The sequence below is a fragment of the Pseudochaenichthys georgianus genome, chromosome 4 (genome assembly GCF_902827115.2).
Source record: "Pseudochaenichthys georgianus chromosome 4, fPseGeo1.2, whole genome shotgun sequence".
In the NCBI taxonomy this organism is placed as follows: Eukaryota; Metazoa; Chordata; class Actinopteri; order Perciformes; family Channichthyidae; genus Pseudochaenichthys; species Pseudochaenichthys georgianus.
In genome coordinates this window covers 18,839,042-18,854,457 of record NC_047506.1, presented here as the reverse complement: position 1 = coordinate 18,854,457, position 15,416 = coordinate 18,839,042, and the positions used below count along the sequence as shown (strand labels likewise).

Sequence of the window (15,416 nt, the reverse complement as noted above, 5' to 3'; positions counted from 1 at the left end):
ACACCAGACAACAACATTTTTGGTTGAATGAGAAACTGCTTTGACAACACAGACCATTTTCTGTTTGGCAGAAATTAAAGCATTTTGCCTGAGGATAAAATCAAAAGGGTTATTCTCAAGGCAAGGAAATTGTAACTATGTCACCCTCATGTACTCAGGCTTAGCTAGGCTTTGAGCTGAATTCTATCTGCGGCATACTCACATGCCAACAGTTAGCATGCTAACATGCTAATGTTTAGGATGTATACCCGTCTGCATTCAGGCGTTGATAAACTCTCACGTATTTATGGATACAGAAACCAGAGACCAGACAGAGGAAAAAGGAAGGAAGGAACCAGGCGGACGTTATCCAGACAAACAGATTTATCTCCACCTGTCGGAGCGCCTGGCTGCCGCAGAGCTCTGAGGAGGAAACATGGCTCAGCTCATCTGCTCCAAGTGGGCCGACAGCAGGAGCCCAGGAGGAAGGAACTCTTCCTGCTTGTTCACCACCTCAGTCTGACGGGACCCGTTGTAGTCGCTGCCTGAAGGTCCAAAAAAAAAGAAAGACTTTGATCTCTCTCATGCGGCTGAAAAAACCTTTAGCTGGCCTTTTACGTGCAGTCGGACTGTGTCAATAAGATTATACAAACAATAATTTAATTTAATTTGTATGAAACGTAGAGTTCAAAAGCTTTAACACAACTGTTTGTGTGCTGAGGTCAGGTCTTTATAAGTATGTTTGTCAATTATAAGCAAGGCATTGATTTGCATTGATGCATTTCAAACACAAATATTAGTAAGCGATAGAAAGCATTATTTCCCACTCACTTGCAGAGACGAGGTCCATGTACTGGCAGACGGCGTGAAGCAGCAGCCTCTCAAAGCTGATGCACAAACAGAGATATTATTTTCCCCTCAGTGTTTTCTAACCATTTGTAGAAACAATCATCAAGTTTCCCAACATACATCAATAAACTTGGTCTCTGTGTTTGTTTAATGTCGATCATTTGAGATTTGTACCCTTCCTGTTTTGTTTAATGTTTGTCCTGCTGTTGCTACCTTCCTCCCTTCATTGTGTGGGTCATGTAATCTAATACAAACTGGTTTTCCAGGTGGGGAAACATGACCAAGATGTATCACCTAGAGCCATTAGCCTGCATGTCTGTCAGATGAAGTGTTTAAACAACAAAAGGTTGCTGCATCGGTGGGTTCTGTTGTTTCAGGTACCCGTAAGAGTGGAAATAGGATCCAGGAAGTTCAGTTTCAATAACACATCCATGAGGGGAGGCTTATCAGATGACAACATAGAAGTTGGGCATTTATAATTCTATGGAAAGCATTTTAAATCATCCTACATGATGTCACTTTTGGAATTAAATATGTAGGTGGAATACTAAAGATGTACAATGCCTGCCAATGGGACGTCATCTGACAAAACACATCTTTATAACTAACATCAGCAGGCAACAAATTAATATGAAGGACTTCTGTGTATTAGTTTGAAGACTTCTTGATATCTGATATCTCTCTATTTGAGGGGAATTCAATGAAAAGCTTTTTTAAAACCTGCATATACACTGAATTAGGGCTGCTCGATTATGGCAAAAATCATAATCTCGATTATGGCAAAAATCATAATCTCGATTATTTGGGTCAATAATTGATATCACGATTATTAAAAACGATTATCCATTTACTTTGAAAACATCCATTTGTTGAAAAAAAAAATGTGAACAGTATGTTTTGAACAGTTGATTACCCTGAACTTTAAAGGTCACATGTCATGGCCATTTCCACTGATCATAATTCCATTGTTGAGGTCTACTAGAATAGTTCTCATTCATAACACTCCGTTCGATGTCTCACTATGGGATGCGCCTCATCGCAGAGCAAACAGAAGCATCAATCTCATTACGCCAATCCTGATTGGCCGGTGATTCTTGACGTCAACGTCAGGGGAAATCACCCCCTATAAGTAGCCTGCGCCACGACGCATGCGTCATTCAAACACCTCTTCTCGCTTCAGAGCACATCTCGAACGGTAGCCGGGCTAGCTTAACAGTCCACAGACTGAACCCAACTAATTTTCGGTCGACGGGCGTTAGCCGGCTACCCGATTCTCTCACAGAAGAATATTATAGTCAACCTCGCCGTTCTTCCTCTGGAGTAAGGTAAGGTTTTGACTTCAAGTTAGCAACACACCAGTTGCTAACTTGTGTTTTTTCCCTCATTACCGACACCACGGTAGCGAGGACACTTTTTTCTTCTCTCTTCCACGGAGGAGAAAAGGATTACAGGAATATTACCATACCAGGTAATATCCTTGAGAGAAAAAGACCCACGCTGTCCTTTTTCCCCCCGGATTAAAGACAGATCGGTAAACATTTTTTTCTCGAACGTACCTGTCTTGAGCGGACCCTCTCCACGCCTCACGGCGAACGAGATGGATGCCTCTCCCCCTCACACCAGAGGAGTCAGGATCTCGGAGGCTCGGCGCTGCGGTTGCGGGTTGAAAGTGTCAGGCACAGACTCACACCAGATCTGTTCGTCCTGCCTCGGGCTGGAACACGCCCAGGAGGCCATCGACAACCCCGGCTCGTGCGGACATTGTGCCCGCCTCACACCGTGAAGAGCCTCCACCGAAGGTTAGCGCAACAAGTTAACCTGTCGGGACGGGACCCCCTCATGTCCACTGATCCGCCGACCGGCAATCAAGACACGGGGACGTCTGCCGCAGAGATGGAGCCCCTCACTGCGGTCTGGGGCTCACCGACAGCGGCACCCGCAGAACCGGAATCCCGCGCCATATCAGGCCGAGATCCGGTGGCGGCAAGAAACGCGGGAACGGGGCCCCACGCTATACCAAGCTGGGGCTCCCGACTGGACCTCACCATGGTTTCACCCGCGGAAGATGTCCTGGAGTTAGACTACATGGAGGACGAAGAGTACACCTCTGAGTTCCTCCTGTCTGACTCGGATGAGCAAGAAGACAACGTCTTCGTGTCACCAGCTCAGGCTGCAAAGCCGGGAGCGATGGCTGCTCTCGGCGATAGCACACCAGCTTCGCCCTGTCTCAGTATGGACCTACAAGCCGTGTGTCAGCGCGCTGCGGCCAGACTAGACTAGTTGGCCGAGAAAATCTCCGGTTTCGGCTGCAGCTCAGGCTCAGCCAACCCAGAATTTCGGCCAGCAGTCGAGGAAGAAGAAGCGAGCGGCGTGACAGCCCCTCCTTCTCCCCTCCGTGAATGTGTTCCCGCCGCCTCGAGAGATGCCTAAACGCCATCCTCAAGTCCGCACAAACACATGTCACACGTTGGTTGATTCCTCTGTCATTAAACATTTGCCGCTGACGCATCCAGGCCGAGGGCCGAGGGCGCAGCTCAAAAAAAATGAATAGAAAATCAATAAAACCAATTTTCTCCCCTTTTGAGAGCAGCAACGCTATCTCTCAAAAGGCGGATTATTGACGGGTCTGTGAAGGCACCACCGCCACACGCAGTGCCGGCTGGAGCTGTAAGCGTGACATCTCAGCTGGCTCTAAGGAGCATGCAGCAGGAGATACTCACGACACCCAAGCTGCCTCGAACTCTGCTCGGTTTAAAACACCGAAGACGCAGAGGTCGCAGCCCATCCCGAGTCCCCAGCCCAGGCTGGAGACGAGGGCAAGTTGGCCGAGAAAAACTCCGGTTCCGGTTGCAGCTCAGGCTCAGCCAACCCAGAATTTCGGCCAGCAGTCGAGGAAGAAGAAGCGAACGGCGTGACAGCCCCTCCTTCTCCCCTCCGTGAATGTGTTCCCGCCGCCTCGAGAGATGCCTCAACGTCATCCTCAAGTCCGCATAAAACACATGTCACATCTTTCTGTCTGAATAAACCATTTTCCGCTGACGCATCCAGGCTCCGGCCAAGGGGCGGACTCTATACGAGTCAGAATCTGCAAGCACCTTCGGGTCTGCGGGCTCACTCGACTCGGGGCCTGGCTACATCCTGGGCTTTGTTCAAGGGTGTTTCCATCCAGGATATCTGTGCGGCGGCAAGCTGGTCTTCGCCACTCACTTTTGTCTGCTTTTACAGACTGGACGTCTCCGCTCCAAGCGTGGCCCGAGCAGTGCTGGGCACCTTGTTGAGTCGGGACTCCACCTGTTAAATTCTGGTTGATCGGTGATCTTTGAGATAAGCTCGTCTGGCAATACGGGAGCTACAATATCCCATAGTGACATCGAACGGAGTGTTATGAATGAGAACTATAGGTTACTTACGTAACCCCAGTACTCAGAGTAACATGAAGTGAGATGTCTCACCAGACGGCCCTCCTTGCTATGGTGAAGCGAGAAGAGGTGCTTATTTTGAATGACGCATGCGTCGTGGCGCAGGCTACTTATAGGGGGTGATTTCCCCTGACGTTGACGTCAAGAATCACCGGCCAATCAGGATTGGCGTAATGAGATTGATGCTTCTGTTTGCTCCGCGATGAGGCGCATCCCATAGTGAGACATCTCACTTCATGTTACTCTGAGCACTGGGGTTACGTAAGTAACCTATAGATTTATACTGTGCAATTTTCCAAACTCACATTGGTTTCGCATATGCATCTCTGTAAAGTATGTGTATTCCCTCTCTCCACTAAACGGCTCGCTGCAGCTCTTGCCCCCCCCCCCTGCCTGTGAGCCCAGTGTGCTCCGATTGGTCGGGACCAGTCGGGACGTTGTGAATCGCGCTAAGCTCCGTGGAGGTGTGATTTCCTTGTTTAGCGATACACAGCGAAACACAGACAAATTCACCCTGAGCACACACAAAGTCTCAGCCGAAGTAAAAACAATAAGTGTGGCTTGATATTGAGTAAGAAAAAGGTTGATAAACGCTGTGAGAACGGGTCTGCAGAGAGAATTTCGCCGCGATCCCAACTGTCTGTTATCAGCCTGCAGCCAGGGAGGAGAAATCAGCTGAGCTGCATGCACTGAGTGTGTGTGTGAGGAAGTCCGTGGATTGGTCAATTTGGACCAATCAGCGGGGGCTTAACGGTTGCGCGGACGTAACGTAACGGCTCCACGGATTGGTCCATTTCGTTCCGGGGACGACATGACATCAAGATGTACCCGGAAGAATCAAATGGACAATGACGTATCTCCAACGAGGCGTTTTGGGGAGATATTTTCTGTTTTAGAGTTTTACTCCCTACAGCAGTGACCACCACCTGGCGGCCCGCGGGCCACATCCGGCCCGCCAGACATTCTCATCCGGCCCGCACGACGGGGGTGACTGCGTTCGCAGTAACCACTGTGTGCAGTACCGGAGTCCAACAGAGAGGCAGCAGCTGCGGGACAGTAGACTGCGTACTGCAAAACCTTCCCTGCCTTGAAGAAGAAGTGATCCTTCATTGTGAAGAGTCTGGTTTGTGCAGTAGCCCTGCTGCGACAGAGTCCAACAGAGAGGCAGGAGCTGCGGGACAGTAGCCCAGAAGCAGGGTTGGGTTGTAACGGAATACATGTAACGGCGTTACGTAATCAGAATACAAAAATCAAGTAGGCTAACTGTATTCAGCTGGCGTTACATTTGAAAAACGAGTAATCTGATTACAGTTACTTTCGTAAACCTGAAGTGAATACATTTTGGAATACTTATTTGGAATTATTGGTGGAAACATTTCCTCACAAAATGTAATATTCATTACCGGCAGAGGTGTGTGCACACTGCACGGCGCTGCAGCATGTCTGTGAGCGAGAGTGATGCAGAGTGTCTGTGAGGCCCCGCCCCCGCACGCAGATGAGAGAGAGAGATCTCTTTTAAAATATATTGAAAGTTAGAAACGGAGATGGTTAGATAAAATGTGCAAGATAACGTTTATGTAGCATTTCTTTATTGTCGAAATGATGACATTTCATAACGGGATGAAATCAAAGTGAATGGCCTGCTGCTGCTGAATGCATGGGGCAAGTGACTGGAAAACGTTTTAAAAGTTATTACATCGTTTCAGGTAATAAATAATAATGATAATTCATTCTATTTAGGGAAGCCTTTCAAAAGGCCCAAGGACACCTTACAATTCATAACATATTCTAAGGAAAGGTTTTAAGACCGTACAAAGAATGCAGTCCGGGTGATGTTTTTTATGTGTGGTGCAGATGAGAGGGAGCTGTCCAGAATGACACCAAGATGTTGTGTTTGAGTTCTTGATAAGCCATTAAAACAGTAAAATACGTGTCTCCTGTGCACCAAAACATACCCATCTGTTATGGAGAAAGAAAGTATTCCAAAAGTAATCTGAATACGTTAAAGTAGACCCGATTCCAACGTTTAAGACACGTAACTGTAACTGTATTCTGATTACTTTCAGAGCCATGTATTCAGTATTTAGTAACTGATTACAGAACACTCAATAACCCCCCCCCCCCCCCGGTCTACAATTTCAAAATTCTGGACTATATAAAAATCGCTGGCCCGCGATAGTGTCTATTGGATACATTTTGGCCCTTGGACAAATGTAGTTGGTGATCCCTGCCCTACAGGGTGTACTTTGAGGGTTTTGACTCTGCACACCGTTTACATGCATAACAACCTTCATAACACACAAGGGGATGGGTAATAACCGGAAAAGCACGACATGTCACCTTTAAGTATAATTCAACTGAAAAACCAACAAAAAATAATATTATAAAAAAATAATAATAATAATAATAAAAATTATATATAAATAAACGTTTTATTTCGATTATGTTGTTTTCATAATCGTTGCAAGCCAAAATCGTAATTGTGATTACAATACGATTAATTGAGCAGCCCTACACTGAATATAGAAAAAGGATCTCTACCTGCTGGCTAGGTTGGTTGTGTAAACAGAGTTGGGCTGAGCGATGAAGAAGCTCAGGACGTTTTCCTCAAGTATTTCCAGAGTTCCCTGTGAGGAGAGAAACAACACATTGGGTGGCAGCCAGGAGGATCAACCTACATCCAATCATGAGTCCTCAAGCCTGGTTTGTGCTTGAGCCAAATACTGAACCTCTGCGGGCTTTCTTGCCGAGTCATGGTTGTGGTTAAACATGTTTGTCATTTGAAAAAGATCTGTGACAGCACGTCACTGTTTTGACGTCAACTAGGAAAAGGAAACACATATTTGTGTGATGGTGACTGCGAGACAACAAGCTAGTGAAGCCTCTGGGTTTGATGCACAGCAGAGATGCAGGAAGGACTAGTCCACCAGGTATTTGATCACCGTACGGACAGACAACTGATCACAAGTTGAGACTTTGTCTTAAAGGTCACCTATTATGCAAAATCCACTTTGTCATGTCTTTTATACATAAACATGTGTACCCTCTGTGTAAAGAGATTCTGAGCGTTTCAGGAAACACTTCAGGGACATGTTTGTATATATCTGAGACCTATAATATATTGATGAAAAACAGTATAATAGGGGACCTTTAAGTTTAAAGCCACTGTATGTACGGAGAAGATGAAGCTCACCATGGGGATTTGTTTCCGTTTGAGAGTCGCTCGCAGTCTGCGATCGATCCTCTGGAAGAAGTCCTGAGCGCTGAAGGCAGGATTTACTGTGCAGAGATGAGTGAGGGTCATACAAACAGCCGCACTTTACTCAACAGCCGGCTTACAAAGAATCACAGGCCGAGATGCTCACCATTCCTCTCGTCTTTGAGCGGGCCGCTGGTGCTTTTCTTCTTGGCCCCCTCCAGCTCCAGCAGAGACAGCAGCTTCTCCTGCTCCTCGCCTGAGCAATTCATGAAGTCATTCCATGGCTAAAAGAGAATAAAAAGCACATTTTTAACATATATTTCTTTAATGAGCGCTTTTAGATTCTAAGATGTGATGTTTGGAGCAAGACAAGCTATTGATCTCTGGCTTTTGTCAGGAGTTGAAAAGGAAAAACCTCCCCCAAAACTTACTGTTTTTAGTGTTGGGAAAAACTAAAGAAATCCAAAACCAAGAAAGACCTGAGATATACTCTGAGCCCAGCTGAAGACAATTTACCTCTATGTAGTTTCCGTTGGTGCAGGCTTCAGTGAAGATGGATGGGATCGCTGAGTTACTGCAAACTTCCAGATCATCTTTGGTGCACTCATCCTTCTCAAGAAGATTAGCAAGGTAGCGAGCTGGTTTTCAGAGAAGAAGGGAAAGAAAGACATGGACAGTTGTGATATGAGCAACACTTAAGGACAGATTGAGGATTTACAAGAGGTGACGATTCAATGTAAATGTTGTTTTTCACTGTTTAAGGCACTCAGTCTTTAAGGATTGTCCGGCATTGCTCATCCTGCAGCAGATAACAACATCATATCACTTATAAAAAGATCTTACTGTTCTCCAGTCTGCGAAGGCTCTTCTTGCCTTTGGCTCGAGGAGTGAGGTCAGAGTTGCGGATGGCTTGGTTTATATAGAACTGCTTCTTTTTGGTGGGAGACACTCGCTTGGCTGGAGAATTGGGCAGGGAGCTGCATTGACGCTCCTCTATCAGGCTGAGAAAACACAGTACAAATGTCACAATAGGTCATTTAGTCACACAACTTCTAAAGAGGAAGTAACAGCACCTCAAATATTATAGGTAACAGTAATTGTATGAAGCTATGACTATTTTTAACATTCCTCCAATATCTTTAACCACGAGAGAAAGGCATTCAGAAAAAAGTGTAACCCTTCAGTTTTGAGGAACATACAGTATATCGGGTATGAATGAGGGGTGATGGTGAAAGGCACAGAACAGGAGAAAGCACACTTAGTCTATTGCAAATGATCTGAATGACAAGGTGAAACTTTGCATCAGTACAGCCATGCAGTATATCATTACAACATAATGTTATTGGCAAGAAAAGAGTGGTTGTGAAAGATGATACCCTTAAACTTACTTAAACCACCCATAGCTAAGAGCTTTAGGGTGTATATTATCTCCTTTATTGTAATGTGCTGCTTGTGTCTTATCTCAGCAGTCTTTCTAAATGCATCTAAGAAGTAATTAGGCTTGTTTGAGACAAGCGAGACCTGCGCAGTTGCGATCAACGTCTTGCTAGTGCGTTGCATGATGGTTAGTCATTTTGTCCGACTTGCTCTGGAGGCTCGCCTACATGAGACGTTGAAATCTCGCGGGACAAAGACGTCTGCAGCCTTACGGCCCGTCCACACAGCGGCGTGCGTTGACGCTTCCCCATTAACTTTGAATAGGGTGACGTCACTTTTAGCCGCAATGCATCGTGGGAAGCGACGTGGAGCGTAGCTGGCGTGGCTCGCTGCAAAAGTTGAGCAATGTTCAACTTTTGACGCCTCGGTGAGGCGTCAGCCAATTGAATCATATGCCAGTACAAGCTCTAGCCAATCAAACCGCTGCTTGTGTGTCAGGGGCGGGAGATTCATGTGATTGGTTGTTGGTCGAGTTTCAGACACGCCCACCGGCAAGCGTCAGCGCACGCCGCTGTGTGGACGGGCCGTTAGGCGCATTCACACTGCGGTACTTTTCCCACAAAGGTTCATGCGAACTCTTTAGTTCGACTAAAAAAATGGCGGCTTCACAACACTTTTTGGGAGTTTTCCGGGGCGTGGTTTGCAATCCGCCCAGCCAATCAGAAATTGGGCTCACAAAAGAGCCGCTCGAAAGTCCCTGCTCTCCAGCAGGGACTTTCGAGGGGGTAAAAAGGTTCGCATGAACTAATTTTAGTACCGGCTCTTTTTGGTGTGAACGTGATCATGAACTAAGTTCGCATGAACCTTTGTGGGAAAAGTACCGCAGTGTGAATGCGCCTATTATTGAGAGCGAGGCGCGGCGAGGCGGCGCAGTTCCTCTCCACGGGCTGCGGAAGCGAAATGCTTGATGGGAAACGACTCGCTGGTATCTCGAGCTGAGCGGTCATTGGTGGTTTTTACCCCGTGCTGCTGATGAAGCTCTCCCATTGGCTCGGCAAAAGTTTGTTGTTGTTTTGTGTCAGTTTTACGTCGCCACATCCATTCACATTTTTCATCATTGTTCCACAATGTTTATCATCATGAAATTAATATCTATATATTTTATACTATACTTGCACTGCTTACCGTTTCATACTTTATATATCTTAGCATATTCATACACACTGTTCATACTGCTCACAGGCTGATATCATACCCCTCACTGTTTATTCATCATTCAATTCATTCTATATTTTATTCTGTAGTACATTACTTTTCACTTTACTGCTTGTTGCACCTGGTTAGAAGCTAAACTGCATTTCGTTGTCTCAGTACCTGTAATATGTGCAATAACAATAAAGTTGAATCTAATCTTGAGCAGGAACAACTGTATTTACTTCGTACATATCTGACATTAACGATTAAACACATGTGTGCATTCTTTATAAATGCAAACCGAGTCAAGCCGACTCCGCAGGTGGCGGTATGCACCTTAAAGTTGTTTGCAATCCGCCAAAAAACCGAGAGAAGAAGAAGACGAAGCCGACTCTGAGCTGTCCGACTTCAGGCGAGCTTTTTGAGACCTCCCCCGGCTGCGATCGGCTATTCTCGTCTACTTTCGAGGCGAGCCGCAACGCGTCTCAAACAAGCCTATGGCCTCCTGCAGGAGCTGCAGATGTAGGTCAGTGGGTGTTGCCATTTTTAGCCTGCAGGTTGTTAGCAATACTACAGCCACATCATCTGATGTAATCTCTGCCCGTCTAGTGGGGTTTATCCAACACTAGATATCATATCCTCTCGAAATGCAAACTTTAGCAATCGTGCATCTAAGTAACCAGGCAGAAGCATTGATGCAGTTTTAAACCATATTTTAAATGTAAGCAATATGTTCCCTCTGAACTGTACATGCTAACGAGGAAATCTCTACATAATACGAATAATCTGTGTTGTAGCAAGTGCCAAATGAAAGATTTATCAGATCAAGTCGAAACACCCAGGCGAGATTTAACCATGAATTTAAAGAGCCAAAAACAAAATAATCCAGGTTTGCGGGTTAGCTGCCAGCTGTTAAACGGCTAATATACAGATGATTTAACTCCAAGTAACGTCAACAAATGAGCAGGATTATCAACAGAGCTGGTACTCGAGAGGTGGTAAAAATGGCTATTTAACTGTCATCCAAGCTAAAGCAAACTAGCATGCTAGCGTTATTTTTACTCACATATAATCCTGTTCTTCATTATTTGTCAAAACCACCATTTTATTCCTGCACAAACACGGGGAAAAAAACACGCCTCGTATCCTTACGGACCGTGTAGAAACAAAAAGACGCAATAACGAGGGAAAGACAAGTTTAAAAGGTGAGTTTGGCAGGGGTTGTTGTGTGAAGATAGCTTCTCGGCTGCTAGCCTGACAGTGAACACAAATAGAGCTGAAACACAGAGTGTAGGAAATGAGAGCTCTCACTCTGTCGCTATAGTTACATGTTGTAATGCTTCAAAACATACAATGAATCACTTTAACAATATCAATTATATTAAACACATTTAAAAACATTTGTATTTTGTAAACGTGTTTTCCTCCTTCAATTATTATTTTACCATGTACTTTAATGTGTTATTTCTGTAATAATAACATATGTAGCCTATGAACATTTGTATCGCGTTCCACAAATAACAATAACAATATTATAGCCGTGGGTGGTAAACGACAATCTTTTCCACCTGTTTATAGGTTTATACATGTTACATTGAATAATATCTTCACGTAAATACACAAAGGCCTATTTATCTCTGCCTGTTTTGTATTCTAAATACTTTGAACTTTAACACATCTCAGGATATTGTTTGCCCTCTCCAGCCGCTCTTTCATTATTTTCAACATTAACATTGTATCTAATTAAATAAATAACTACAAATAGTATTTATTTAAAAAGTTTGTTGTCTATGCTGCAAATGTATTGTGCGTGAAGAATTCTGATTCTGATTAATGTCTGGACATGCCATGCTTTGACAGCATCACAATGACGTTTCCTGTGGTAGTTATTATGGTAGTTATTATGGTAGTTATATGACAAATGTTTTTAATCAATTTCTGGGTGATTCATCTTGTCAATAGACACTCTTTGACATGCCTCATCAAACTAATTCCTAGTAAAACTGCCTCTGCCACCTCCATTTATAATACAGCATCAAAGACTGGGTTTAGCTCAGACATATTTCATCCTTTGATATAATCTAAAAAAAAAAACATTGACTCCCAAATCACAGATTAAGGGTGACTGGAGTTTGTGTGCATGTTACCATAACAGCCAGTTTTATAGGCCTGCAACATCTAATTGTTCTGTGCTTTTCTTTTCACTGCTGCTAGAGAGAAAAGGAGAGCTGTTCAGTTTGTTACGTCTGAGAGAAACAAAACACAGCAAAGGACATTTCTTTTTATATTTAAAAAGCATTTGCAAGAGATGTTTGAACCACATCATTAAACATTATCAAAGGTGTTTTTATACAACTGTTGGAATGATGAGAGAGAAGAAGACAAGGACGATAAAACTAGAAGAACATGAACCAGACGCTTTTCCGATGATCGTAGGTAAAATGAAGATATCACTTCCCCAGATGAGAACCGTGAAATCAAAGGAGAAGATTAAAGTCTCCGCCCCAAACTCGATCTCAACCAAGGCTACTACATGTGAGACTTCAGGGAATAAAATTAGGCTTTGTGTCAACCTGATGCCTGTCCTGGCTGCAGCCAAGGAGAATGTGGACGAAGAGGAAGAAGAGAAGAAAGAGAACAACAGCTGCATAAATCAAGAAGACACAGAAACCAGCAGCACAGATGAGTCAGTGGAACAAACACTTGATTCTTTCCTGGGATTACATTTGGACACTGATATTGAACAATCATTAAATTCTGGCTCTGTGCTGCCACCTGTAACTCAACCTAAATCTGCTGCTGAGTTTTGTGAGTGTCAGAAGAGATGCCATACTCCTGTGCCTCCTATCAGATTATCTGAAAAAACAAGAGGCATCTCTCCAAACGTCACTACAAAAGACTGCAGAGGCGACGGGTTGGTTAAAGGACAAGAAGCAGACTGTAGATTCTGGATGGACAACCCCATGGTCTCTAAAAGTGTGAGTACCTACTAAACCAGCTGAATACACAATAATGAAAATAAAACATACAATAGGAAAACCAAATAGTTAGCAGGTCAGGAGATGAAGATTTGTTTTGATATAAACAAATACAAAAAGGCATCATTACCCATTGAAAATGGAAAACAAACAACAAAACAGTAGACAAAAATAATGATAGGTAATACGATGGAAACCCCCACATACTTTATTTATTAAGCAATGGATATCATCCTTCCATGACCTACTAATCTCAGAGCTGTCAATCGCTTCTGCTAACAAGGCTAAGGGGAAACATTAGAGGCTATTCAAAGAGCTGCTGATCTGGTAATATCATTCATGTCAATTATGATTGTACGTATACGCACACCTTGGTGCAATTGTAGATTATTAGGAGTCAATCTCAATTCAGCTTTAGATTAAATGTTATGTGGAAAAAAAGGTATGAATGTATTTTATGTGGATAAATTGTTATGCTATAATATAAATAATATAATAGATAGATGATCTCAGACGATTGCTAACAAACATCAGGTAGGATTTTCTGTGAAATGGCAAGATGGGTGGGAAGGGACGGGGTGGCATGGGAAAGGGATTCCTTATATTTTTTCTTTTTCTTTTTGTATTATAATTTGTATCTGTCTATAAGTCCCTTTGTGAGGGCAAACAAAAAACAACAATACAAAATTGGTAACAAAATAATAATAATGATAGGTAAAGAAAATGAAAACAGAAAAACCAAAACGTTTACCTTTACTGGAAAACAGAAGGGATCATCATGAACTTCTGCAAAGAACATGATTAAGTCACAATATTAGATTAGATAGAGTTTTATTGTCTCCCTTAGGAGAAATTTGTCTTGGGCATCGAGATAATACACATAAAAAACATTCAGGTCAATCAGTCATAGATACAGAACAGAGATCACATATATCACATGGCAAAGAAACAACAAGAAACATACAGGTACCGAACTTTCCCTATTGCACATACATAATCAAATTGCACTTTCCCTATTGCATTCATACTGTACATAATCAAATATTGCACTTTTCCCTATTGTATTTATACATACATCAAATATTGCACTTTCCCCTATTGTATTCATACACAAATCAATATTGCACTTTCCCTATTTCACCTATGCATAGTGTCCGTCAAATTGCACATATCCCTATTGTGTCCATATTTACACACAATGCACTTCCCCTATTTAACCTTCTCGATTGCACAAACTACACTGTAAACATTGCACCTCCCAACAACTCCTAACACAGCATAATCACAGTTATTTCTGACTGTTCAGCAGCTTGATTGACAGTGGAACAAAGGAAAACTTATACCTGTTCAATTTACAGTTTGGTAATCTATACCTTCTGCCCGAGGGCAGCAACTCAAACTCTCTATACAGGATGTGTTTGGGGTCGCATGTGATTTTACGGCCTTGCTTTCTCACCATCTCCTCAAATATCTCCTGAAGAGAGGATGGTGGAAGCATGCCAATTATTTTTCCAGCCCTTTTTATCAAGCTCTGGAGTTGTGATTTAGATTTAACTGACAAGTTACCAAACCATGTTGTGATGCCATAACGAATAATAGACTCAATAGCTGCCCTGTAGAACATTAACATTAATATGTCTGTGATAGGGTTAAAACATCCTCACCCTACAGGTCTAACTGACTCTACTCTCTCTCTCTGCAGAGATCTCCAGAGTTTCGTCTTCCTGACATCTCCCTGTCCAGCCTGGACACTCTGCTGCAGATGGTCACACAGAAACTGAAGAGGAAGAGAAGAGGAGGTGATGAAGGGCCAGCAGATCATCTCCTGGTGGCTGTTAGAGAGCAGCACTTGAGAGAAAAAAGCGCCACAGAGGACAGAAACTTGGCCAATATGTACGTACGCGTGGTGGTTTTGAGAATCTTGTATTTTACTGTAGCTATAATACAAAAGGGGATTACATTTAAGCTACGGCATTGTTCATATTTGATTTGAAAGTTAAATTAAATATCATCAATTTAAGACTGTACACATATATAATAGCTATAACAGAGGTGAACATAGTGTAATATTTTTGTTTTTTACCTATAGGATTATTACCTTAAATTATATACGAAACCTTATTCATTTATTATGTATCCTTAAGAGCATCCAACACTCATTTTAGAGCCCCATAATGGTCTAAATACTACTGGAATATAAGCGTGGCAATATTGGTAGATCCAGTGTGTAGAAAACCATCCATTACATTTGGTTTCTCTCTTGTCTTTGAACAGTGAAGCAGTAGCATCAGTGGGGAGATGTCGTGTCAACAGATGATCCTTCCTCCACTTTTATCTGCATCAACACCGATGCTCAGCCTCACAATGACGAAGATAAACCTCCCGACTTCCAACGCACAGCAGTGGTTCACCGAAAACAAC

At 43.4% G+C, this 15,416-nt stretch overlaps 2 protein-coding genes across 2 annotated transcripts; one reads left to right on the top strand and one right to left on the bottom strand.

Moving 5' to 3' along the window:
- Positions 1-341: 341 nt before the first annotated feature.
- r3hdm4 (R3H domain containing 4) lies at positions 342-11,325 on the bottom strand. The gene is made up of 8 exons (XM_034080451.1): positions 11,084-11,325; positions 8,290-8,447; positions 7,963-8,084; positions 7,613-7,730; positions 7,441-7,526; positions 6,789-6,874; positions 811-866; positions 342-524 (listed from the first exon to the last, which is right to left on the bottom strand). The coding sequence occupies exons 1-8, from the start codon at positions 11,119-11,121 to the stop codon at positions 421-423; spliced, it is 768 nt and encodes a 255-aa protein (XP_033936342.1). The 5' UTR covers positions 11,122-11,325; the 3' UTR covers positions 342-420.
- Positions 10,360-15,360, top strand: LOC117445055 (uncharacterized). Its single transcript, XM_034080449.2, has 4 exons — positions 10,360-10,543; positions 12,232-12,995; positions 14,698-14,888; positions 15,270-15,360. The coding sequence occupies exons 2-4, from the start codon at positions 12,381-12,383 to the stop codon at positions 15,310-15,312; spliced, it is 849 nt and encodes a 282-aa protein (XP_033936340.1). The 5' UTR covers positions 10,360-10,543; positions 12,232-12,380; the 3' UTR covers positions 15,313-15,360.
- Positions 15,361-15,416: the final 56 nt, after the last annotated feature.

Bases quoted from the DNA above. Each gene is read 5' to 3' on its own strand.
- r3hdm4 (XM_034080451.1), bottom strand. From the start codon at position 11,121: ATGGTGGTTTTGACAAATAATGAAGAACAGGATTATAT. The intron at 8,448-11,083 runs GTGAGTAAAAAT...GTGTTTTCTCAG, and splicing joins AATGAAGAACAGGATTATAT to CCTGATAGAGGAGCGTCAAT. The intron at 7,731-7,962 runs GTAAATTGTCTT...ATTCTCTTTTAG, and splicing joins CCAACGGAAACTACATAGAG to CCATGGAATGACTTCATGAA.
- LOC117445055 (XM_034080449.2), top strand. From the start codon at position 12,381: ATGATGAGAGAGAAGAAGACAAGGACGATAAAACTAGAAGAACATGAA. The intron at 12,996-14,697 runs GTGAGTACCTAC...CTCTCTCTGCAG, and splicing joins ACCCCATGGTCTCTAAAAGT to AGATCTCCAGAGTTTCGTCT. The intron at 14,889-15,269 runs GTACGTACGCGT...GTCTTTGAACAG, and splicing joins GACAGAAACTTGGCCAATAT to TGAAGCAGTAGCATCAGTGG.